The 25,544-nt window shown below is 50.2% G+C and overlaps 1 protein-coding gene across 9 annotated transcripts in view; it reads right to left on the bottom strand.

Moving 5' to 3' along the window:
• Nucleotides 1-5,344: 5,344 nt before the first annotated feature.
• Nucleotides 5,345-25,544, bottom strand: part of Osbp2 (oxysterol binding protein 2) — a 164,043-nt gene continuing 143,843 nt past the window's right edge. For 4 of the 9 annotated variants that reach the window (XM_076938230.1, XM_076938232.1, XM_076938233.1 and 1 more), the window contains 11 exons: nt 20,177-20,369; nt 19,466-19,583; nt 17,464-17,527; nt 17,058-17,204; nt 15,862-16,107; nt 13,689-13,809; nt 13,328-13,431; nt 13,160-13,255; nt 12,908-13,083; nt 7,019-7,245; nt 6,647-6,825 (listed from right to left, as the gene is read on the bottom strand). In XM_076938230.1, coding sequence (XP_076794345.1) covers nt 6,683-6,825; nt 7,019-7,245; nt 12,908-13,083; nt 13,160-13,255; nt 13,328-13,431; nt 13,689-13,809; nt 15,862-16,107; nt 17,058-17,204; nt 17,464-17,527; nt 19,466-19,583; nt 20,177-20,369 — 1,635 coding nt within the window. In that variant the 3' untranslated portion in view covers nt 6,647-6,682. Of the gene's footprint in view, nt 6,826-7,018; nt 7,246-12,907; nt 13,084-13,159; nt 13,256-13,327; nt 13,432-13,688; nt 13,810-15,861; nt 16,108-17,057; nt 17,205-17,463; nt 17,528-19,465; nt 19,584-20,176; nt 20,370-24,456; nt 24,572-25,544 lie in introns of those variants that run through there. The other 5 variants (XM_034509032.2, XM_076938234.1, XM_034509034.2 and 2 more) reach the window with 3 other exon arrangements.

The following is a 25,544-nucleotide window of genomic DNA, read 5'->3' as shown; positions in this document are numbered from 1 at the left end:
AAGCTGAAGCACTTTCCACCTTGATAAAATACTGGTCCATAACCAATAAGACTTCAATAAGATAGTTAGATTTTTCAGACTAGTAAACAAAGAAGTGGCCTCTCCAGTATCCTTTCTCCTGTGAAGTCTATCTCACTTTCTCTTGATAAGCTTCTGCTATGGCTTGCTGCCATGAGGGAAATGCTCTCGTCCAGAAAAAGGTGAAGGTCGTTTTTGTTAGAACTAGCAAGACCTTGACCAGAAGAATCCCAAGGACATGCTTGGATTGTGTCTTTGGTGGCACATGCCTTCGATCCAGCAGGGGGATCTCTTGAGTTCAAGGCCAGCTTGGTCTACAGAGCCATCCAGTTCCAGGGCACCTGGGGCTACACAGAGAAACCACGTCTTCAAAAAAAAAAAAAAAAAAATCTGGGAGGAAACAGGTCTTTTAAAAAGAGGAGTTGATCAGGCGATCAGGAGTATGAGAACATTTACAATTGGAAAACAAGTTGGGACTAAACAAATGTACTGGATTTTAACCATAACCTTACAGACTGATTTTAGAGAAAGTTCCATGGGCTACAGAGAAGTGTATTTTGAAGTGTATTGATAGGTCTGTAGATGTTAAGTCCATTTGATCTGGGATGTCACTTCAGATGTTTCTCTGGTTTTTGCAGGGATCACCTTATGTGAGAGTAGGCTATTTGAGTAACTCACTATTGTTGTGCTGGAGTTAATCTGAGACTATGTCTAGCTATATTTGCTTAACGAAGCCTGATGCTCCTGTATTTAGTGCTTATGCTTAGAACTGCAGTGTCCCTTGGTCAGTAGACAATAACCTTATCTCTTATTAGACTTGAAGTCTACTTTGTCAGGTGTTAAAATAGTGATGCTTGCTTCAGTGTTCCATTTTCATGGACTACCTTTTCCATCCTTTCACAACAAGATGGCATCTGCCTTTTATGGTGAGATGTTTCTTGAAGGCACCAGTCCATGTTTTATAATTGGGGAATTAAGACCATTAATAATTTTTATTGGAAGTTGTGTGTTAAGTACTATCCTTTTGTTAATTCTGTAGTATTTGTTGTTTACCTTTTCCTTTCTTGCTTATTCAAATGCTAATTCTTTTTGTAGCCTCACATACTTGTCTTCCTCTTCAGTCTGAAGGATTTCTTCAAGTATCTTCTGTAGAGATGACTTGCTGGTAATAAATTCCTTTATCCTGTTTTTATTGAGGAAAGTTATCTTTCAATTAAGACAGCTTTGATGGGTATAGTAGTCCGGTTTGATGGTTGTCTTTCATTCCAAGCCCTTCTGGTGGTGTGTGGGAGGCTTTTCCTGGAGAGATGCAACACACTACAAAAGAGGAACTCATGGCAGACCAAAGTATTGATTACACTAAAGAATGACTTGGTAAGTCAATGAGTTTTTCTTTGGGTATAGATAAGGAGTTACAGGAACAGAGATTACTCAATAGCTGATACACTATCAAAAGGCCCACCAGTATAGGTGTGGACTCGCCAATCCCAGAGTTCTCAGTATAAATATAGACAGCTCAACAGGTCCAAGAATCTTTCTCCAGCTTGGTCAGTCAGTTTCCTCCCTAATAGCCGCTTACTCATAAAATGCTTGGCGGGGCCTTCAAGAAACATTCTGCTTCCCTAGACAGGTAATGTGCACTTTATCTCTGGAGCTAATCTCCCTCCTGGAGGGAATGTTTTAGTTTGGAGGAAACTGCTATACAAAGCCTTGCTTTTAAAATATGTCTAGAAATCTCATGTATGGCCATTTTCTTATCTGGGCTTAACATGCTACCATCTTGAATCTGGGCTCCAGTAGCCATGAGAAGAGAACAATAAAGTAGAGCCCAGGGCTATGGGAAAAGGTTTGGAGCTACTGACACTCCCTACTAGAGGTGGCCAGGGTCACAAGATCCTCACCTGTGTTATCAGTTACTACTTCTCAATGTGTGTGACCTTGGGAGATGCTAAAGCTGGGAGTGGAAAGTTACCAGAACCAAGCAGTCTGTGACAGCTTCTAGGAGGTTGTTGTCCATGTTGGGGTGGGGCAATGCAATGCTTCAGCTGCTGGGCTGTATCCAAGCTCCCACAGCTGACTGCTCACCCATGCTCTCTGTACATCAGGCTAATGAATTCATTGGTACACCAAGATGGACCTCCGGTCTGCCACCAGTGTACCTCTAGGGTGACACTCTTGTTCAGGTCACTATTCAGGAGCATCTTTAACACAGTTTTCATGTTTTCTTTTTTCTGTACACTGACTAGTTTAATTACCCTGTGACAGGTGTTCTTTTCTAGTCCTCTGTTGGATGTTCTGAATGCCTCTCATTATATGGATTGCAATCTTTTTTCCTTATTTTGGGAAATTCCCTGCTATGATTTTATTGAAAATGTCTTTAATGCCTTTAGGAAGAAAATCCTTGTCCACATTCCCTTTAAAAGTGCTGCATGTTGCCGGGCAGTGGTGGCACACACCTTTAATCCCAGCACTTGGGAGGCAGAGGCAGGCGGATTTCTGAGTTCGAGGCCAGCCTGGTCTACAGAGTGAGTTCCAGGACAGCCAGGGCTACACAGAGAAACCCTGTCTCAAAAAACCAAAAAAAAAAAAAAAAAAAAAAAAAAAAAAAAAAAAAAATAGTGCTGCATGCACCGTATTGTCTGTCTGTGCTGGGACTTTCCAAGTTCTCTTGTCTTCAAACTCGGATCTTCCAGCCTGTCTTTGAGTCTATTCTGTCAGGGAATCTTTCTGCTGCACTTTACAGTTAACTATGTTTTCATTTCCAGGTTTGTCATTATTTGCATTTCTTGAGCTCTGTCAGATCTGGCATTGGCTTTACTTCCCTCAGCCGTTTGTGTTCTCCTGGAACTCAGCTTATCAACTTATTTGGACATGCAGTCATTCTTGGTGAAGGCCACTGCTGTAGAATTAGGAATTTAGGGGCATTATGTCACCTGGTTTTATGTGTTACTTGTGGTTTTGCATTGGGACTTGGATGTCCTTTCTCCCTCTGATACATGATTCTCTGTGTAGCCCTGCTGGTCTTGGAACTTGCTCTGTAGACCAGGCTGGTCTTTAATAGAGACCCACCTGCCTCTGCCTTCTGAGTGCTGGAATTAAAGGTATGTGCTACCACTGCCTAGCTTGATTATCTTGAGTTTAGTCATTGGTTAGGTTCATTTTAAAAAATATTTATTTTTAGATTACTTTTATTCTTTCAGAGAGAGCATTTGCATGGTTAAAGATGGACTGAGTTGTTCTGGTGACATTTTCCTCAGCTAGACATGTGGTTTGGGGTTGGGGGGAGGCACACAGTGCACACTTGCTTTTAGATTATGTGCAAAAACAGTCACTATTAAAGGCATGAGCCTGTGGTGAGAGCGCAGAGTCAGTCCTCCATAAGCACCACCATTTTAGGAAGAAAGGGTCACTGATGGTCATGTGATAACTGCTTTAGTGACTTTGGCTATCTGTAGAAAGGAAAAACAAAGCTCAGAGAGACTAGTGGTTGGTATTAGCTTGACAGAGAAAGGGCGAGGGGAGGGGCAAAGGGAATAGTTAGGGGCAAAGCAGGGGAGGTGAGGCAGCTGTGCCTAGAAACTAAACAGAGAGGTGCAGTCAAAAGATGGACAGCATACCCCATCTTGGGAGGCTGCTGAGATCCTCATGCCTGGGCCAACCTGTGCTTAGTGACAGGAAACTAGAGAAGGAAAAAGGAGGCTGGAATGGAAAGAGGAGGTCCAAAGGGAAGAGTGTGTGAATGCCCTCTAGCCTGTTTGAACTGGCAGCCTGACTCTTCCAACTAGGGTGCCTGGGTGGCCCTCTTTTGAGTCACCTGAGTTGCTCTCTCACCCACCATGCCCATGGCCCTTTACCTTACACTGTGCCCACACTGCTGTGGGGGCCTTTGCTGCTGGGTCTGCACCCCACTCACAGTGGCACTTGACACCACACAACGCACGGTGGCTCTATGTGCTTCTGGATCTTCTATCTCCCCTCCCCTTGGGCTGCTGGGCCTCTACAGATGTGGACTTCTCTGCACCACACTCTCTCTCCAATACCCTGTCACTCCGTGGGTATTGTCACTCTCTGGCATGCTTCCTTTCTGTGCCTCTATGGTGCAAGTGCTGACTCCTGGGCCTGTTTAATCTGTCATCTCGCCCAGCCAATCTCAACATCCCCCTGGACTGTGGCACGAGCTTCTCAAGCTGTACGTGCAAATGCATGTGCATACTGTAGAGGCCCCACGCCAATGCTGAGTATCGTCTTCAAGCACAGTTCACTTGGTTAGAGGGCTTTACAATTGAACCCAAGCTCGCCAATCAGCTAGTCTAGCTAGCCGGTTTGCTGGCCTACACAGGCACCTGCACCTGTCTCTCTCCTGATTGCATGTGGCTGCCATACTTGCCTGGATATCCAAACTCCTGTCCTTATGCTTGCTCATCAAGTGCTTTATCTACTGAGCCACCCCTCAGACCCCTTAATTTACTTTTACTAGCCCGTGTAGCCCAGTGATTTCAGGTCTTGACTGGGAGAGTGACTGCCTGCTGCTGATACTCTACCAATTCAGCTATCACGTGAGTCCTGCCTTTTGCTTCCTACTCAGATAGACTTTCATACAGGGAACCGTAGTGTAGGTCAATCTTTCTAGAACATTGGGTTGCTACTACTACCTGTTCAGAGTTCTGCTGGTCCATTCCTGACTCTTTGGAACTCTCTTTGCTTCAGTGTGCAGGCCTTTGTCCTTTCTGGACTGTGCCCAGTATGGTTTGTCCCCTCCCTTGCCTTCTGAGTCAGGTCCATCCCAGGGTTACCCCTCCAGGTCAGAGCCCATGGTGCTGGGCTTCAAGGCAGATGTTGAGTCCTGGCTCTGGTGTCTGCTGTACCCACTACCACCACTTCCCTCACCTGGAGGTGGAGCCAGCAGGCCAAGCCTCTAGCCTCTGCTCCAGGGCTCAGAAGCCAGCCATCTGAGTTGCCTGGCAACAGGACAATAGCCGTGGCCTACACCACAGCTGTCAGGCAGCAAGGAACTCAACAGCCTTTATAGAGGGCTGTGGGTTCTATCTGGATGTTTCATAGATGCTGCTGGTGGCTTTTGGGTGGCTTGTGGTGCAGATCTGGGCCCAGTTCTGCACTGTGGCTGTGGTGTTCCAGGGTTGCCCTTTCTCTGGGTCAGTAATTGGTGTTGTTCCCTCTGTCCCATCATGTCTTCCCCCTCCCCCTCCAGACTCACCTCTTGTGGCTTAGGAATTGAGCAGAATAAAGCCCCATGCGTCCATGCTCCACCCCCACCCCCCACACGGCTGTCACTGTCATCAGCCACAGACAGACTCTGGAACAGGGCTGTGGAAAACTCCAGAACCAAGGTTTTTATTATGGTCAAGAAGGTGCTTGCTCAGCCTGCTGGGAAGAGGTACAGTCCAGCTCTGAGGGAGACCTGGTACTCTCCCCCCCTCCCCCATCCCATCTCTAGAGTGGGCATTGTAAGGCATTTCATACGTGGTGTTTTCTTTTTCTTTTTTTTTTTTAATAAAAAACAAAACAAAAAACAAAACCAGGCCTGGAGTAGAAAGAAAGGCCCTGCAAGGAACTTTCCAGATCAAACTGAAGTGAGATGGATTGGAGGCAGAGGGTCTGAGGGACAGGTTTCATTTCCAAGGTTGGCAGAAGCCACTGGGAGGGCTACAAGGAGAGGGCAAGGCCGACAGGAGGCCAAACTCAGACAGGCATGCCTGTCTTCATCATTTTTCACTTTCACGCATCATAGAAATTTAAGCAAAATAGTTATGTTATATATATTTGTATATCATATCTATAAATTAGGCAAATAAAGATGCCAGGAGTGCTGAGGAGAGGCACCCTGATGCCACCTAAGGAAAGGCGGGAGGCCAGGTGTCAGGAGCCTGTCACCAGCCCAGGCTAAATGAAGGGTTTGTTCCTTATTGCTGATTTGGGGGCCTGATTCTTGGGCAAGAAGCACCTCAGGGCCCTGCCTTTCAGCCCTTCTTGGCCTCTTTGGGGCTGGAGTACTGTCCCAGCATGGCTAAGGCCTGGCACGGGCTGCCTTCAACTGCCTTCCTGCTCTCCCTGCGGGCTCTGCACACCATGCTGCACCTGCCAGCCAGGCTCCTGCTGCCTCTGTGGGTGTTGCGCTCCTGGAGTTTAGACAGTCCAGATAGAAAGCCTGACTGTGGTAAAAGTGCTTCCCATTCAAAGGGGCCTGACTTCCTCATGTCTTTAAAAAAGGACTTCTTGCCAGGACAGTGAGTCTTCTAGGTGATATGCTAAAAATATTTACTAAACCTCATCGTTGGAAAGAAATGGAGATTTCTTTTTTTCTTAAAAAAGTCAAAGGAGGCTCCCTAGCTTGGGGTGGGGGTGGAGTATTTCCTCCCTGGGTTGGGGTTAGTGACCTGGGCAGCCCATGGCCCAGCCAGCCGGCCTGAGTTGTGGTAACTGAGAACTAGGGTGCCCATGGGGCCCAAGTCAATGATAACAACGGGCACAGGTGACCTGGGGGCTGGCAAGAACCCAGGTCAGCCCTCACCCCTTCTAAAGCGGTGGTGTTCCGCGCGCGCGCATGTGTGTGTGCGCCCGCGTGTGTGGGTTCTGTATTAAATTGGGTGCATTAAAGAAAAGGCTGGCAGGCAGTGCAGGCGCCTGTATTTGCCGCAGGAGTGGCTCAGAAGATGTTGGGGCACATATGCCAGTCCTTCTTCTCCTTGGCCTCCCAGTAGCCGCCCTTGTACATGCAGGCCATCTCCCCGGTCAGCGGGTCCAGCCTCTTCTCGAACCACAGAGGCGAATAGCTGTCTGACTCCTTTTCTGCTTGGCAGGCACAGTGGGCGGGGTGAGTTGCCTGCTGCCTAGGCCATGCCCAGGGCTCACGGCCCCCTCCTCACCTCTCCACCCCCCACCCCCCTGTGAAGATTACCCCTCCTCACCTTCCCCCCTACCCTGGGATACTCCTCCCTGCCCCCCTCCGCCACACCATCACTTTCTGGGTCCCAGCGCTCACCATCCTCCCCACCGCAGCCCGCCGTGCAGGACTCCAGCCGCCGTCTCCGGGACAGGCGCTGCTTCTCCTCCAGCCGCTGCTTCTCGGTGTTGGCCTCGTCCCAACGCCCCTTCTCCATCAGCCGTTGGTCCGGCCGCAGGCGGCTGTCGGTGGGTGCCACACCGTCCTCCTGCTCATTGAGGGTCAGGGCCAGCTCCGAGAAATAGTACATGTTCTCTGCGTTCTCCCTGCGGGGACGATGTGGCAGCATGAGAGACCTGGATGGCCCCTTCCCTAACCGGTTCCTGCTCATTCCTCAGGAACCCAGCCTGGAGAGCCCACCAGCTGTGTGGAACACACCCTCTACAACCCTCACCTGGGACACTCACCCACCCACACCTGCTTCTCTACACTGGACTTCTCTGGGATTTGTCCTTTTCATCTGTGTCTCAAGAGGTTTTCCCCTACCATCAGGCAGCATGTTGGCTGCAGTGCCTTGCCTATATTGAACACCCAGGTCGGAGCTGCCTGTGATCATTGTTTGGAGATAAAACTATGTCCTTCTTTAGGGTTTTCTGCTTTATCATATACAATATTCCCTCCTACGGCTGGAACTGGTTTTTCCATTTGATTTCTGACTCGAGGTGGATGCTTAGCTCGCTGTTTTTATTTCATGTTTTTCTGATGTGATCCGCATTTCAAAGCTGCACGTCAATCACTCCAAGTATGACAATAGCTGAGTTCTAGCGCTTACCAAGGTCCAGTGATTATCCAAGGTTCAAGGTCCACTGGCTGGCTGGCTTTCATATTTTCTCTGCCATACCGATTAGTTTGAAGCATATTTCATGAGTGGATAATCATAGGTCTTGTTTTTTGTTTCTTTTTTGTTTGTTTGTTTTTCAAGACATAGTTTCTCTGTGTAGCCCTGGCTGTCCTGGAACTCACTCTGTAGACCAGGCTGGCCTCGAACTCAGAAATCCGCCTGTCTCTGCCTCCCAAGTGCTGGGACTAAAGGCATGTGCCACCACCGCCCGGCTTGTTTGTTGTTTCTTGTTTTCTTCTTCAGATTTTTTTTCCTCTAGTATAATTGCTCTGGAGTCAAATAATACCCCTGGTACATTTTTAGTACTCTGAAGTGTGTCCAGTGGTCCAGCGTATGGACAAGTTGCATATAGCCCATGTGGGTTTGCTGCAGCTGGGCAACAGTGTTCTGTGGCTAACTAGTAATTTCTGCTGTTCAGACTTGAAGCCCTCGCTTTTGTTTTCCTTCCTACAATTCAGAGCAGCATATCAAAATGCCCCATGTTGATTGTATAGTGGTCTTTTTTAGTATTTCTATCAGCCAATGCATCTGCATGTTGAGGCTGTGCTGTTAGGTTGCAAGGTCTGTTCAAATTGGAACCTCACGTGCCTAGTGACCACTGTGGTCCTCACCATTCATCCGTGCTCCTGATCTGTTAAGTTTTGTTGTAGTTTGCTCTGTGACATCCTTCAGCTCTGGGGTGTGTGGTTGCTTGGTTAGTGTTTCTGTGGATAGACCCTTCCATCCTTTTAGTCAAAATATTATTTTATGTGTATGGGCATTTTGCCTGCATGTATACATGTGCATACATGCATGCATAAACACACCACATGTGTGCCTGGGGCCACGAATCCCTGGAACTGGAGTTACAGTTGTGAGCTGCCATGTGGGTGCTGGGAATTGAACCTTGGTCTTCTAGAGGAACAGCTAGTACTTTTAACTGCTGAGCCATCTCTCCAGCCCCACTCCTTACTTTCTTCCTCAAGATACATGTTTTGTAGATTAGTTGTGAGTTTAAAAACTTGCCTCAATTTTATACCTAGACTGAAGCATTTAACATGTCAGGCTGCACTCTTATCCAGAATGCTGGGGAATTTGGAGCGTCCTGTATACACCATGAGATATCTTGGGGATGGGACTTAAGGCTAAACAAGAAGTGCATGTTTGTTTCAGCTATATCGTAAGAACAGCCTGAAGGTGATAGAACACAGGATTATGTGTGTACTTTCACTGTTCACTCAGTGTCGTTCAGGAGGATTCAGAGTCAGGCTAACTCTGTGACCTCTGTTTCCTTGTTGCTCGCTGTCCTCTTTTGGACCTCAAACAAACAGATTCTTTTCTCTATCTACAGGAGACTGGCATGCCGGGGCGGGGGAAGGGGTGTTCTTTGAGACCTGGGCTCTGGCTTGTTCCAGACTGGCTCCACCAACGCACACTCCCACTCAGAGAATGCTTTATGGAGGTGTGGAAGGTTTGAGTCTCCAACCCTGGCCCCTTCGTTTGCTAAGCAAATGAATGCAAAATGGTGCTTTGTAGTGCTTTGAGTTATTTTTTTTTTTTGCTTTTTTTTTTTTTTTTTTTTTTTTTTGTTTTTTTTTTTGTTTTTGTTTTTTTTTTTTTGACACAGGGTTTCTTTCTACAGAGCCCTGGGTGTCCTGGAACTCCCTATGTAGACCAGACTGGCCTTGAACTCACAAAGATCCTCCTGCCTCTGCCTCCTGAGTGCTAGGATCAAAGGTGTGCAACCACCACACCTGGCCTTTATTAGGCTTTTTTAAAAGGCCGATTTGCTGAGCCTCTGGGTGCATGCTAGGCGAGAGTTCTGCCTCTGAGCTGCGTTCACTGACCTGTGTGGTGGTTTTTTACAACTAATCACATGGTCTGCTGTGAAATTCTAGTCATGGCTCTGGTGCATTTCCCCATTGGATTATTTTGCTCTATTTGTTGGACAGAAGCTATTTGTGTTCATTTTAAATTATTATTTTTATTTTTTTTTTTAAAAATGTGTGTGTCTGCATGTGAGTTCTGCATATGTGAGAGTAGATACCCAGGGGAGCCAGATGGACAGATCCCCTGGTGCTGGGGTTACAGTGGCCGTGAGCCACTGTAATACAGGTTCTGGGAAGCGAATCCAGGCTGTCCACAAGAGCAGAGACACACCTTTCTTGCTCCTACTTTGGTTTTTTAGGACAGCCTTGCATTCTGTAGCTTGACCTGCCCACCTTCACCTCCAGGATGCTGGGATTATAGCTGTGAGCTACTGCTCCCCCTCTTAAATTATTTGCATGATAAAATACTCTTACTTATTTTGGGTGCTAGGGATTCAGCCCGGGAACCTCATAAATGCTAATCATACTTTATCACTAACTTGAGCTGTAACTCCAGCCCTCTTTCCTCTTTCTGTGTTTCTTTTCTGAAACAGGATCTTGTTATGCAGTCCAGGCTGCCCCTGAGCTCAAGACCTTCGTGCCTCGGCACTCTCTGCTCAAATTATAGGTAAGCAGCACCCTGGCACCCAGCCTCTGTGCGTGTGTGTGCGTGCATGTGTGTGTGTGTGTGTGTGTGTGTGTATGTGTATTTGGTTAGTTGGGGTTTTGTTTTGTTGTGGTGGTTTGGATGAGAATGCCCCCATGCATAGGTCTGTGTTTTAATACTTGATTCCCAGTTGGTGGAACTGTCTGGAGAGGATTGGAAAGTGTGGACTTGTTGGAGGAAGTGCGTCTCTGGGGGTGGGCTATGAGGTTTCAAAAGCTTCAGCTAGGTTGAGTCTATCTTCCTCTCCTGCTCATTTCCCCTCTCTCCCCATCCTTGCTCCCTGCAGATCAGGATATAGTTCTTAGCAACTGTTCCAGTGCCTGCCTCCATGCTGCCACGCTCCCTGCCATGATGGGAATGGACTAACCTTCTAGACCTGTAACCAAGCCCCCAGCGAAATGCTTGCTTTTATAAGCTGTCTCTTAACAGGGATAGAACAGAAACTAACAGGATCTTACTCTCTATCTCTAGCTGCCTAGGAACCTGGCTAGGAACCAGCAGATCAGGCTGGCCTGGAACTCCGAGCTCCCTCCTGAGTGACTGGGATTAAAGGCTGTATCATAATGCCATCTTTGTTCTTAGCAGTAACCCTTTGCCAAGTACAGGCGCCGTGGCTGGGCTCCCTCTGTTCATGTACCCTTTCTTCACACTTTTTTCTTTCCTTTTGAGGCAGGGTCTTATGTAGCTGAGGCTGGCCTCAAATTCACTGTGTAGCGGCTGGCCATAAACGTCCCATTACCAGACTCTTTCAGTCTTCTCTTTCTACAGGATCTGCTGTGCCGCTGTCATGTTTCAGAGATCCAAAAACCTCTGAGGGTCACTCTCTAGTGCGCACACTAGTCTACTCTACTGCAACCTCCAAGACCTGAGACTTAGGATAGGTCTTTTCTCTGGCCTTCCTTATTGCTTAAAATAAACTGAGGGGCTGCTCCATGGGTAAGAGCACTGGCCCCAAATTCAATCCCAGAACCCACATGGCAGCTCATGACCACCTATAACTCCCCAGTCCCAAGTGATATGACACCCCTTTTCTAGCCTCATACATAGAAATCCATATTTAAAATAAAAGAAAATTAAAATTAAAAAATTAAAATTCTTGAAACACTGTCTTCTTTTTTTTTTTCCCTGAGGCAAGGTTTGTAGCTCAGGCTGGCCTTGAACTGCTGATCCTCCTGCCTTCAGCTGTTTTGACTATAGCAAGTTCTAAATGAACATTTTCTTTATCTTTACCATTTCATTCTATAGACTCTCTTGACCCAAGGTCTTCTGTGCTGGTACTGAACACGTGCTTGTATATGCTGAGCACATTGGTGCTCTGCCACTGAGCCACGCCTCCATCCTCAGTGAGCGGCTTCCCACTGGTGCTCTGCCACCGAGCCACGCCTCCAGCCTCAGTGAGCGGCTTTCCTTGTTAACCTATTCTGCCTCCTTTCTGTTTTTATTTGCTTCTTTCCTCCTGTGAGTCCAGGAAAACTTGTTGGTTTGGTGGTTACTGAGGGATGGCTATATCCCTTCTCTTCCAGTCATCGGTAATGCCAGTCTGTCAGCACCTGGAAGATGCCATCTTGCTGACTTTAGACTCCAGATGTGGCTGAAGACAGTTGTTGGGATTGCAGGGTTTCAACACGTATTTTTCTAAGAATCTGGCTGTATGGGGCCAGGCACTGTGGCACATGACTGAAATCCTAGCTCTTGGGAGGTTGAGGCAGGAGGATTGCAAATTTGAGGCTTGGGCTACATAGCAAGTCCCAGGCCAACCTGACATGCATGACCTGAAAGCGGGTAGGGGTGGAAATGGCTACTTTAATAGATGTAGAGCACTCTCTGCTGTTTTCTCTCCAGCAGTGTCTGTTTCCTTCTGGAACCCTGGGCTAGCCAGATACCGCTCCCAGCCCTGCTGTGGACCTTATGCAGCTCAGGGAGTCTAGTCACAATTCAGGAGGTGCTCTGGGACTCATTGGGGTGACCAAGAAGTAGGCCTTCCTACTTTACTTCTCTCTTTTGGCTTCTTGACAAAACAGAGTCTCACTAAGTAGCTCAGGCTATCTCACTCACTCTGCAGCTCAGGCTGTCTTACTGCGCAGCTAAAGCTGTCTCATTATGCAGCTCAGGCTGGCCCCAAACTTCTGAGTGCTGGAGTTGCAGGTACCTCTGGAGTTTGTATCCTTGAGGCCACATTTGCCCTACTGAACCTTGCTCGGGATCCTCAGTTTCAGTCATTCGTAGATTTCTCTTTTGTCTTCACTGTGTGTCTCGCTCAGTCTCCTGTGCGTTGTCGTCAAACTCCATTTTCTCTGTGGCACTGCAGGGAAGAACTCTAACCGGCCCGTTTGCTTAGTGTCTACGCAGGATTCGCTGCCACCACAGTCTTCATGCCCATGAGCTGTTGGGCTGCCGGCTGCACTGGGATGGCGGCCTCCTGACCCTGTTCTCTGGCTAGAAGGGATTCTCTGAACCTCCATGCTTTCTGTCGGGTGGGGCAGGGGTGACCCTGTGCCAGTCTCTTCCCTGCCCTCTTCTCTGCCTCTCTCTTGGCCCCTATTCCCCAAAGACGGTGTCCCGCCCTGACTCACGGCAGTGGGTATTTCCTCCACAGCAGCTTGGCTGGCAGCGTCTGGTACACGGTTTTCTGCTTCCCGTCAGAGCTGGGGCTGCTGTGCACGATCTTAGAACATTCCATCTGCTCATCCCACGAACCTGATAGCACATAGTGGGCCTTGCCCTGGTTGTCACTCACCACTCCAGTTACCTGTAGACATAGTGGCAGGACATATAAACACACAGTCTGTCCTGGGCCCGTGGGGAGTTCCAGTGGCCCTAGTTACCTTCCGGGCTGCCTCTTTGGAGAAATAGCTGTAGGGCACGAACTTCAGCTGGCACCGGTCCTTGGTCTTGTGATTCACAATCTCAATGTCCCCTGACTAGTGAGAGCAGGTGGTGGTCAGTGGTCAGTCCCTGGGCTATAGGCCCTACCTCCCCAAGGACCCCCTGACCTGGTCAATCCAGAGCTTGCCCACGATGATGTTGTGCACGGTGGAGGTGCTCTTCCTCCACACGTAGTGATTGCCACTGGCCTGGAATTCTAGGTGGATGGCACCTGGAGGCCAGACAGGTCAGAGGTCATGGGTCCCTCATGTGGGCTCTGGCCAGGCCACCCACAGACCCACAGTCAAGAACCAGAAGAATATCTGCAAAGCTTTGGAGGGATGGAGTAGGGTATAGGCTAAGAGATCAGTGGGCAGGGGGCCATGAAACTCTGCTTGGGGATCATAGCTGGCTTTCAGATGGGCAAAGCCCTCACTCTGAAGAACAGCATCTTCCCTCCCGTCCAGGGAGCCCTGAGCCCCAGCTCACCAAGTGGCATGATAGAGATGTATTTCCCCCGGAACTTGCTGGCGATGGTGATTTCCTGCCAGAGGCTCCAGCCATGCTTAGAGAATACGTGGTGGGCAGCAGATGGGGGGTGGTGGCTCACCTGGGACCAGACCAGCTGGATATGAGCATAGCTAGACACAGACCCAGCCAGGGGAGGACAGCCTGCCCAATGTGCTGGATGTATGGCTCCACCCCTTGTCCCCCAGAAGTGAGGGCAGTCCACTGCACCTCTTAGTGACCCTGACGCAAGGCAGATTCTCCAGGAAAAATAGTATCCTGAGTGGACAAGCAGCCTGTTTGTGGCCATCCTGGGCTTGCCCAGCCCATGGAGGTGTGGAATGGGTGAGAAGCCCCTGCCTGGCTCTTGGGAAATGGTGGGGTGGGGGAAGCAGAGTTTGTGTCCGGGAACTGGAAGGGCTGCTTTACTGAGGGTTTCTGTGCCCACCGCATTTAACCCTTACCACATGTGGCTATTTGATGAAGAATGACCCCCTTAGGGTCCTATGATTGAATGCTTGGAACTGTTTGGGAAGAATTAGGAGGTGTGGCCTTGTTCAAGGAGGCTTTGAAGTTCAAAAAGGGTGTGCCATTCCTAGTTAGCTCTTTTTCTGCCCATGCGTGTGGATCAAGGTGTGAGCTCTCAGCTGCTGCTCCAGTCCTGCGGCTCCCTGCCTTCCTCCACCATCGGAAACTCTGACGGCTCCCTGCCCTCCTCCACCATCGGAAACTCCGACTCTGCGGCTCCCTGCCTTCCTCCACCATCGGAAACTCTGACGGCTCCCTGCCTTCCTCCACCATCGGAAACTCCGACTCTGTGGTGTAAACACTAATCCATAATTGCATGCCCAATTAAATCTTCTCTTCAAGGTATTTTATCACAGCAATATAGAAGTAACTAAGATGCCATGTGCCTGGTAGGTTATACTTCAGGCTAGCCCCAAATAGGTGAGGGACAGATTGGTAGAACCATATTCTGGAAAGAATCTGGCCTCACTTCAGAGTGGAAGTCCTATCAGTGTCCTGCCATTGGCCCCCAGTACCACAGAACTTCCTGTTACAGCACAGAACACCCATGACTGCTACCCTGGCCCCCAAATTCCTGTCTGCTGGCTCTTTTCCTATCTAGAATGGCAGTGCTATCAACTCTTCATGCTCCACCTCCACCCTTATTCCACAACTGCCAGGCTGTCTGGCCCTAGACTCTTTACTTTACAGGGTGCCTCATGGCATGACCTAGCCTTATCCCCAAACTCCCCTCAGGGCTTCAGTGACCCCAGTGTTCTCCCGTGATTACTGTCTCTCTTTCCCATCTGCCCTCTCCCTTCTGCCTAACCATGCGTACTCCACCACCATGCACCACCAAGCCCTCCAACTGACCACTCTGCCTAACATCCTGTGCCCTACCTTCACCCCAAACAACAAGAGCTCTGCGTCTTCCAGTCCCCACTGTGTCTCAGTATCTGAACCACACCGGGAAGCCTCTCGGGCACTCACCACTGTTCAGGGTTCAGGCCAAGGACTTTGAGATCCCCAAGCCAGCCCCACATCTAAAGTGTCAGTGCATTTTCCTGTTCCCGTTTCACACTCAGCCACTGTAACCTTGTGTTGGTTACCGCTGTCACCTGACAAGTCCTTGCAGGGCCCTGGAGTGTCTCTAACCTGCAGCCTGCTCAGGCAGCTTTCAGAGTTCTGCCTGATTATGGGACTCTCAGAGCAGTGCAGGGCCCTCTACTCAAAGGCTGCCTGGTTCAGCATCTGGCTGCCATGTGATGTGTAGAGCTGACTTATCTTCATGGGGAAAGGATAGAGGGGACATTGACCAGGGATGTGTCTTCCCCAATATGCATGTCCCAGGCCTCTGGCTATCTCTAGCCTGCCTACACTCCTTAGTGACCCCTGTAAACTACCCTCTATTTTGGCTCCACTAATCCCTGACTGGGGAATTAGTCCTTCCCTCCCCCTCCCATCATCAGACCCAACTCTGTCTCACCAGGCTCTCCTTCCATGCCCCTCACTGTGTCTAGGAGACTCTGCACCTGAACTTGCCACAAGGGGCCCAGTTACCCAGTTAGACACAGGCTGTACCCCATTTGTCTTGCTCTGACCACAAGCCCGGCAAGTGCCACCTGGCCAGATGAATAGCTGACTGTACCTGCTCACAGAGGGAACGCAGGCCCATGTCCTCCATACGGTCCAGCTCAAAGGTCTCCCCCAGCATAGGGTTGAAGGGCTTGGCGATGCGGTGCACCGTGGTGGAGTAAGAGGACACAGAAAAGGCAGCTACCAGGCACATCTGCTCCACCGAGCTGGTGCAGTTTACCGCCTTGTCCAGCAGGTGGTGGTACTCGAGGTCCTCTGTAAGTCGCTGGAGCATGGACAGGGGCTCATTGAAGTTCACCTGTGGGTGTTGCAGGTCTGTGGTCATCAGAGTGTCCCTGCCTTTCTTAGATACCACAGGACAGCCCTGTGCTGGTGGCACGGTCACTGTGAGGTTCCGTGTCCAGCACCCCCTGCCTCCATTTCCCGTCCTCAGCACATGTCCCTCATTGACATGCCACTTGGTGTCACCCTGATGGTATACACTGTCCCCTTCTCTCACTAGGATGCCAACTCTGTGAAAGCCATGGCATCAGGCTACCATGTGCCCAGAGCTGGACCACCAGGCTCAAAGCCAGAAACAGTGGGTCCAGGGGTCCACCGATGGGGGCTGTTGGTACTCCCTGTTTGGAACCGTGGAATAAGTGTTCTGTAGAGGGCTCTTGTACCATGCAGGATGAGTGGGGGTTGCCCCCGTTAGCCTCAGACAAGTCTTCCTTGATAACATTATCTTACTCTACTCTCCAGGGGTGTGTGTGTGTGTGTGATTCAGCTGGGCAGTGTGGACACAGAGACCAGAGACATAAAAGAACTCATTCACATGTCACACAGTAAAACTGGCTAATGAGGGGGGAGCCCTTCCTTGGTGAAGATGCCGCTGCATCTTGGTGTTAGAAGGATACCCTTGTATGGCTGAGTAGCCTTGCTGAGTCTCCATTTGCCAAGAGTGTCCCAGGACAGCCCCTGGCAGGAAGGACTACCTGCTCCTAAAACCTATCTCTCTCTACCACTCCTATCTTCCATGTGAGAACAAGTGGGGGCACTATGGGGCCTTCTGGGATACCCTCAGCTCTTAACTACACAGAATTCTGCTTTGGCTGCTTCCCTCACAGTTTGAAGGTCCCTGTTCTCTATGGAATAGTCTAAAGAATACAAAAGAATCAGTCACACACCCCTCAGGTGCCACCCCCCAGGGTCTCATGTGCACCTGATCCCAGGAGCCCCCAGCGACTCCTCCCCAGGGGCGCCTACCGGCATGGGGATTCGGGAGAGCTCTCGGCCAATACAGTTCTTCATGATGCTCCAGAGGTTAAGGCTATAGTTAGGTTTGTCAGGGATGCGGACTCGCCTCTTAACTTTGCATGTATCCTTGGGCATGAATGAGGCACCATCTAATACCTTCCGGAGGAACAGACGTGTGTCAGCAGACTCCCAAGCTCCACTGGTCCCCTAAGTCCATGCACTTGCCCCCGATCCTCCAAGAACTGACATTAAGTCATACGATGTTACACTGCTTGGTGAGAAAGGCAGAGGCCACCTTTGCCTGCTGCAGGGGATGCAGATCTGGGACCTAAAGGTAGCCCTACACTCATAGTGCTGATACTCCCCACCCCTGAGGCTGAGGCACCCACCACCCTTGGCTCCCGTGTGCTCCCACCTCACATACATTATCTGCTGAGGTCCAGTCTGTAGAGGTCGTCCCAGGTCCACTCTCAGGCTTTCTGAAGAAAATGAAGGGGAGTTGAGTTATTGACAACTGTCTTTAACCCTGCCCACCCTGTATCCAGACAGCTGAGGCACAAGGACAGCCCAAAGGTATCTTATCCATGCCTGTTATGGGACGGGAGATGAGGGTGGAGAGACCCAGGCAGTGATCTGGAGAGGCTAAATCCACCATGGTTACTCTCAGCATTTAAGTCCCATCCACTGGAACTCGATGCTCAGGAAAGCCCTTGCCTAGAGTCCTTGTACCCAGGACCAAGGAGAAAGCAAGTGGGGAGCACTGTGTCTGGGAGAGCCCTGTAGGAGCCCGTGGACCCATTTATCCCACAGATGAATGTACCTTTCTCTGCTTCCCACACTGGGAAGTGAAGGGAATGGGTCTGACGTACCCCTCCTCTCCTCTTACTTGTGGGATATGCTGTTACAACCACAGGGCCACTGAGACTGAGGGGCTCGGGCTCTAGGAACCTATGGATGGGGAGTGTGGCCCAGGAGATGGGTAGGATGTACCAGTGATCGTAGGGAGCCCAGAACCCTCGGAGAAACAGGACCACCCTAGTTGCAGAGTCATATGGAGCGATGTTGCTGGAGTGGATGGATGTTCAGATGGCCCTGGACTTAAAGTGCTACTAATATTGTAACCTTTTTTTTAAAAAAACAAAACCAAACAACCCAGGAAGTCATTCTGTAGTCCTGGTTGGCCTGGAATTCCCTATGGAAACCAGGCTGGCTTGAACTAAATAGAGATCAATCTGCCTCTGCCTCTTGAGTACTGGGATTAAAGGGGTGTGCCACCACACCCAGATTTTTTTCTCTTTATTTTTTCTTTTTAAATTTGATATTCCTAGGAAACAGTTTCTGAGCTAAACACATACTGCTAATCAGACAGCCCTTACCCTAGAAGACACTGGGATGGGGAATGATGGGGCATGCTGGTCCACGGAGGCCTCAGTTTCAGGTCAAGAAAGAATGGCTGGCACTTGTCACCGGCCTGGGCCCACTGAGCACAGCTCCTGCCCACCCTGTCTGCTTCCCGTTCTCCTTCTGCACCTGTTTGTCAGACAAGCCACATTGTGGGCCTTTCCTTTGGATCTGAGAGTCTGACACCTTCTCTGGTCACTACTACATGTTTACCTGTGACTCTAGAAACAGCCCAGGGAAATCCGGGGGCTGAAAAAAAAAAAAAAAGAAAAAGAAAAAAAAAAAAAAAAAACAGCCCAAATGAGTGGGAGTTTATGAAACAGGCTTGGCAATAGAAAATGAGAATGGGTGACTTTTCTGTTATCAAATGACACTGCTGGAGGGAGTGACAGGAACCTGTACTATTCTGAGCAGCTGGGTTTGCTGGCTCTTTTCTCCCCAACTTTCTCCCTCCAGACTGGAAGCGATCCAGCCAGTACCCTGGCTAAACCTCCAGGAGCAAACTATTCAGACATTTTTATTTAATACTATCTTTCCAGAGATGGAAAGAATAACCCAAGTGTACAGATGGCCAAAAGGCCAGGTGTAGCCCTAAGAACCAGAAACCTGTACCTTCCCCCAACCATGAGCAGGACTGAGAGACCTTGGTTGCCACGGCAAGGTCAAGTGACAGGATCTAGGTGGAGTTACCCACCTTGGCTGCCTGGAACACAGCAGAACTGCCCCTGGGCTTGCCTTGAGACATCTCCGGCCGTGACCTGGAACTGACTATGGATTATCCCACCCATCTGAAACCAGGAGGGGTTGTGGGTTGGGTCTTCCCCTTTAAATTGAGAGCTGAACATTAAAGCTTTGGGCCTTGATCAGAGAACTTTGTCTTGGCCTCATCTCTTCTTGCCCTCCTTCCCCTTTCATTCCCAGCCCCCCTTTCAGGTGAATCCAGTTGACTTGTGGCCGCGGGCGGCTACAGAAACCCTCCCAGGCTACAGTGGCCATCTCTGCTCAGAGCATCCTACCTGTCTTCCTTGGCCTCGGTGATTACGGTGATGAAAGATGTAGAGTCTTCCATGGCATCAAAGTACTCAGTATCTTCATCTTCTTCACTGTTCTCTCCTTTGGAAGTCAAGAAGCTTCCTGGACACACAAAGAGGCTCAGTTTGCAGCCTCATAGAGTGCCCAGCCTCCACTTGACAGAGTCTCCTCTATCCTGACAGCTTTACCTATCCACTTCAGACACCTGAGCCTGGTCACCCTGTACTATGGCCACCCTGACTTTGCTTTGCGAGGATAGGGCATCTTCTTTTCAACTCATCATTGCTCAGACACTTCCTTCCAGAAGCCTGATCTGTCCATGTTTGGTCAGCCTGCCAGTGGCCCAGCTTTTCTGCCCAGGGCACCTGTGATAACTCTAACCTTGTTAGGTAGGCAGCTACCTGACACCTGGCCAACCCTGCCTCAGAGAACAGCTGGGCTCACTGGACTTCAAAGTTTGGGACTTTGAACTTAGACATGGTGGGTGGGGGATGTTGCCAGTTAGTGATAGGCAGGGGACATACAGCACCACAGAGGTCTGTACTCGGGACAAGCCCACATGAGGTTACTTTAAGGGACAGGTTTATAGGGCCTGAGAGATATAGTAAAAAGAAAGTAGAAGCAGCTGGGAAGGAGAAGATGAGGGCAGTGCTAGAATGTACCCACCAGCCCATCAGCCCTGCTTACACACACACCCTCGCTGAAGCTCTTGTTGGAGCTGGCTGGCCCGCCAGGGGTGTTGCAGAAGGCCCGTTCAAGACTGTTGTGCTGCTTGGCCAACTGCTCAATGGTTTCCTCCAAGTGGACACGCTGCTCCTGTTCATAATTCAGAGCCCGCTGCCATTTCCGGCTGTGAGTCTCGGCTAGTTCCAGGAAGTCCCTACAGGCCTGGGAAAGACCAATGGCAGTGAAAGCCTTACACTGTGGCCTGGTCAGCTTGCCCCAGCCAGGGTCCTTTTTGGCACATGCCCAACCTATAGTACTGTCTTTCCCTATTGCTTTCTGCTGGAACATCCTTACTGAGTTCTAGGTCCCCAGAGTCATCCAAGGTAGGGTTAGTCTCACAGACTATTCCCTGTCTTTGGTCAAGTAGGATGGCAAGACACACACTCCCAGCTCAGAGGCTAGTGAGTCTTGTTTGAGAAGAACTAGGATAGCTGGGCATGGTGGTGCAGGCCTGTAACTCCATCTGAAGACTGAAAAAGGAATCCATCTGGAGACTGAAAAAGGAATGTAAGTTCAAGGCCAGCCTGGGGTATAGAGTTTGGGGCCGGGTTGTGATTTAGTGAGACACTGTCAGAATAAACAGCATAAAGAGGCTGAGATATAGCTTAGTGACAGAGGCCTTAGGTCCCATCTCCAGTGACATATGACATACACATAGAACAAAGGGTGGAACTTTTTCACCAAGCCATTTTATCATACCTATCACATACCTCTTTGCCTTTTTTGGGGTTGTGGGGGTGTGTTACTATGTAGCTGAGGCTAGCCAGGAACTTGCTACATAGTCCAGGATGATTTGGAACTCACAATCAGCTTGTCTCTGTCTCCAGTGTATATGGGATGGGAGGTGTGAGCCACCATGCTCTGCCATAACACGTTTTATTCATTTCTCATGCTGTAATAAAATGCCAAACATAAAACAACCTAGGGAAAGGGGGCTTATATATTTGGCTTACAACTCCAGGTTATGATTTATCAGAGCAGAGAAGTCACAGTGGTGCGATCTATAGGAAGCTAGTCAGATATCCACAGTCAAGAGCAGAAATAAATACATGCATGGCTACATGCTGGCTTGGCTCAGCTCCACTTTTCTAACACAGCTCATGAATCCTTGCCTAGAGAATGGTACTGCCCACAGTGGGCTGGGATCTTCCCATATCAATTAAGACAGTCCCTTGCAGATATGCCCACAGGCCAACCTAACGTAGACATTGAGACTTTCTTTGACTTATTCTAGGTTGTGTCAAGTTGACCAATTAACCAACTTACTGCTTTTAAGTTTTCTTAAGTTAGTGACCTATTATGACATCCAGGCTCTTTTTACATCCATAGGTGGTTCTGCTGCATTCGTATGCAGCAAGGTTGGATCATCATGTCCCTGTCATTACAGGGAGAGGAAAGCTCTGGCCTCAGCTATCCCTGGAGGGAGTGAGGTTGGGTTGGGACCACTGTATTTGTCCAGCAGAAGGGGCATAGCTCCTGGGCCTGCAGATGCTCAAGTGCTTTCAGCTGTTTCCTCCCCAGGATTACCTTGTTGCACCAACCCACCAGACCACTGGGTGTCATGCATGCTGCACGCTATTCATGGGATGTGAAGCAATGCAGTGCCATTTCAAAGGTCTGTCAGGAGGGACTGTGGTGACTCGGAGCACTCTCTAGATACAATCTTGTAGGATACCAGCTGCATCTGCCCAGGCACCAGTTGCTCATGCCCTCACTCCCTGGGCTCCTCTTTCCTCCAACTCAGCCTGGGGAAATCACCTAGCTTTGCTAAAGCCAGGTCCGCTCAGCTGCTGGCCTCTGTGCAGTTGCATGCCACTAAACTTGTTTCTGTTTGTACCAACCCTCTTCCCATGGGGTTCCTGAATGTCAGTGACTGTTGTAGAATGCATGTGAGCCCAGTGAATACTCAGCTGGGGCTCAACCTGATAAAAATGGGTAAGGATCAGAGGTGTCCCAGCGGCTCCTCTGGGTTGCAGGGATGGACCGACGACTAGCCCCTCCAAGGTGGGCAGGCTCCCCATAGTTCTGCACCAGGAGCCATTCCTGTTTTCAGCTGTCTCACAGGGACACAGGGACACAGGGACAGCCTGAGTCTTGGTGGCCTTCCTGGCTTCCTGTCAGGGACCCAGTGTACTGCTTGAGAGCTGAGTGCCTTGTCATTCTGTTTACAGGCATAGTTCCAGACATCCCCTCCCCACCATCATCTCCCTGCTAAGACCTATGATGTGTGGTGTGGGAGACAGGGTACTTCCCACCTAAGAGGTAGAAGCTGACCTGGAGACACAGCATGAGCTACCCAAGGAGACCAGGAGAGAAGGGTGGAAAATGCCAGGAAACTGAAGGGATGGAATTTGGCAAAGCCTCTCAGCCCATGTCCTCTCTGGGGGACTGGACAACAATGGCCACATAGCCTGTGCTCATGTGACCCCTGACAGCAGACAGAGCAGCAGCTGGGCCAGAGGCTACACCAGAAGGTACCTCTCTTTGGCTCATTTTGTCCCAGTAACAAGGGGCAGTAAAGTGGGTGTAGAATGTTTTTCTGGGCAATGCAGGATCATTCCAGACTCTCCTAGGAGCCCTGCGAGGTGAGTGGGCAGAGATATCCACCCTGTTAATACCAAGGTGATAGGACTGAGGCCCTGAGACCATTAGAGGTGACAGGGCCAGGTCTGGAACCCAGGTCCTTAAGCCAGCCAGAGTCAGTCTAATGTCTACCTTTGCTGCTGCTCCCACTGGACCCACATCCCCGTCAGTCATTCCCTGCAGCCTTAAGTTTGGCCCCAGTTGCTGTTGGTCCCTGCCATGGTTGCTGGCTATGGAGAGAAGCCCTGACACTGTTGGGCTGGCGTCACAGAAGGGGAGATGAGAGGGGACCTCAACAGAGCGTGCAGTGTTTTGGGGGAAAGCACTCTCATCTCCAGTGGGGGCCTGATGGGCTGAGTCCCCACATTCTTTCATGCTGTCTCTTCACTGAGGCCCCCGGAGAAGGTGCTGCCCAGGTCAACAAGCAGGTTGGGATTTGGAATCTGTCCTATCTACAGGAGCCGCCTCCCACCAGGAGGCCTGTACAAGGTGAATGTGCTGAGCCCTGTTGCTGAGAGCTACAGGATGCCCCCATCATTCCAGGTTCTTCCTAGTGGGGGGATCCTGGCAGCTCCGCAGAAGGCCTCTCACCTCCGCCCTTGTTCAGCCCCACTCCACAGTGTCCCATCACCTTCTACCACTTCTCCAGGGCTCCTGAGCCATGCCAATGAGCATCGACACAGAGGAGTTATCTGGTCTCTTTCACATAACTCATGAGCTTGAAAACAAGACCCATAAAGGAGACACATGGCAAACAACATCAGATGACAGTCTAAGGTTGAGGTAACAAATCCCATAAACTGGCAGCCGAGGCCCTGTAGTGTGGGCTTTCTAGAAACAAACAAAAAGCATCTTCCCCCACCCATCCCCTGGGCTGCATTCCTCCCCAGTCCTCATATGCCTCACCACATACCCAGCCTTTCTGCTCACCTGCGAGCTGCTACCCTCATGCTCCCACAAGATCCTGATCCCTTACTTGGCAGGCCTAGCTCAGCTCAGAGATGTGTGCATAAGTACTAAGGTAGCCTTTTCTCTGGCATGCACAAACACTGGGGAAAACATAGGCTCGTCCATAGCCACAGGGAGGTGTGTGCAGGAATGGGGTCTGAGTCTCTGTGCATGTCTTCCAGGGATAGAGCCAGCGCTGCTAGCTTATGGCTGTGAAGCTGGATCTTTACCGACATGTCCCCAAGCCTCTTGACGCCACACACCATGTGGGATCCACTGGTCTTCCAAGGGTGGACATGGAGCCTGGGGAATGCTCACTAACAAAGATATTTGGAGTAGCATTTAAGGGCAGGTCCCAGGCCTGGCTGGGGGAGTGGGGCTGGCTCAACAGGGCTGCAGATTGCTTGGAGATACCCTGGTTATATGTGACCTCCATCTACCTTGAAGCTACCACAGGGCCCATGGGTGCAGAAGGACAGACAGACAGAAAGTCAGACACCCCACAGACCGCTGTGCCTCATCTGAACCATATGTGGGTAGAGTGGGTACATGCCTGTCCTAGAGTGTCACGGCTGACTCTATCCCTCTCTGGATCGAGGAGCTCAATGGCAGGACCCAGGCTGTTACTGCACTGTTGGGGCTCCTTGCACAGATGGGCTGCCCTGCTTGCTTGTGAACATCACAAGCCCATATTCCCTTCTTGCCCCAACACACCTACCTGGTTTCCACCCCCAGCTCCCAGGGTCTTCTCGGCTGCCACTGGCCTTCTCCAGGCCTCATGCTGGCCACACTGTGGAGAGACAGGAGCCAGCCTGGCTCTGCTGCCCTGGAATGCTGAGCTGGGCAGTGCATACAGGGATGTGTTCACTAAGCTGGATTAAGCCTGGGGCCCAGTAAAGGGGAAGGGTGGGGGAGCAAGGAGGGGGCAGGGTAGGAAAAGCATGGCTAACCCTGCCAAGGCTGGACATGGTCACATTTCCTGTGAAGCTTTGCTCTGCTATATCTAGGGCCAGAAAGTTCCTTCCTACCCATCAGGAGGAGATGGGATGACCCAAAGTCCCTCTGGGTCACACCCATGGGCTTGTATCCTGAAACCTTGGAGGTAAGGCAGATGGAGTCCAGCTGGGAGCCAGAGCGGTGTCTGGGTCCCACATGGGCACTGCCTTGTTTCTCGTCCTGTTTATTCCCCATGCCTCTGAGACTCAGCATCCTTGTGGGATGAAGGACCTGACTCTGGGATGCCTGTACAGCCTATGAATGGCTGTTGGGTCAACTGTCCCTCGGGATGGGGATCAGGTTTCAATTTCCAGGCACTGTTCCTTCCTCCAACTCCCCAGGTTGTGAAAGGGTGATGGGGAACATGGCTATGCCTGAGGGACAGAGATGCAGACTAGGGCACCAGGCTTCCTGTGGGGTAGGCATGGAGTTTATTGAATTACCCCCAAAGTAGAGTGAAGTCTTTAAGATGGCAGGCCTTCCACCTGGGCCTTGCCCACTCTCTGGGGACTCCCCCTCCCTTCTTAGCAGGTGTCCATGAGATATACAGTTTCTGACCTGGAAACCTCTGCCCGCTGTACTAAGGAAGGGCAAGCTCTAATCGCTTTTGCTGTTCCTAATCCTAATCCTGCCAGTGACCTCACAGACCCTCACACAACCAGGAGCAGCGGTCATGGGTTTCAGCCTGTCTGGCCCTCTGCCTGGCCTATGTGTGGCCCGGACAGCCTATGAGACTCATGGGAGGGTCTGTGTAGTGAGAACCCTGCTGGGCCTGGGTGTCAGTGTCCACTCTAAAGTTCAATCTCCCTA

The sequence above is a fragment of the Arvicanthis niloticus genome, chromosome 7, assembly GCF_011762505.2.
Source record: "Arvicanthis niloticus isolate mArvNil1 chromosome 7, mArvNil1.pat.X, whole genome shotgun sequence".
In the NCBI taxonomy this organism is placed as follows: domain Eukaryota; kingdom Metazoa; phylum Chordata; class Mammalia; order Rodentia; family Muridae; genus Arvicanthis; species Arvicanthis niloticus.
Note: the sequence above shows the minus strand (reverse complement) of the source record. Positions and strands in the feature narration are given on the sequence as shown.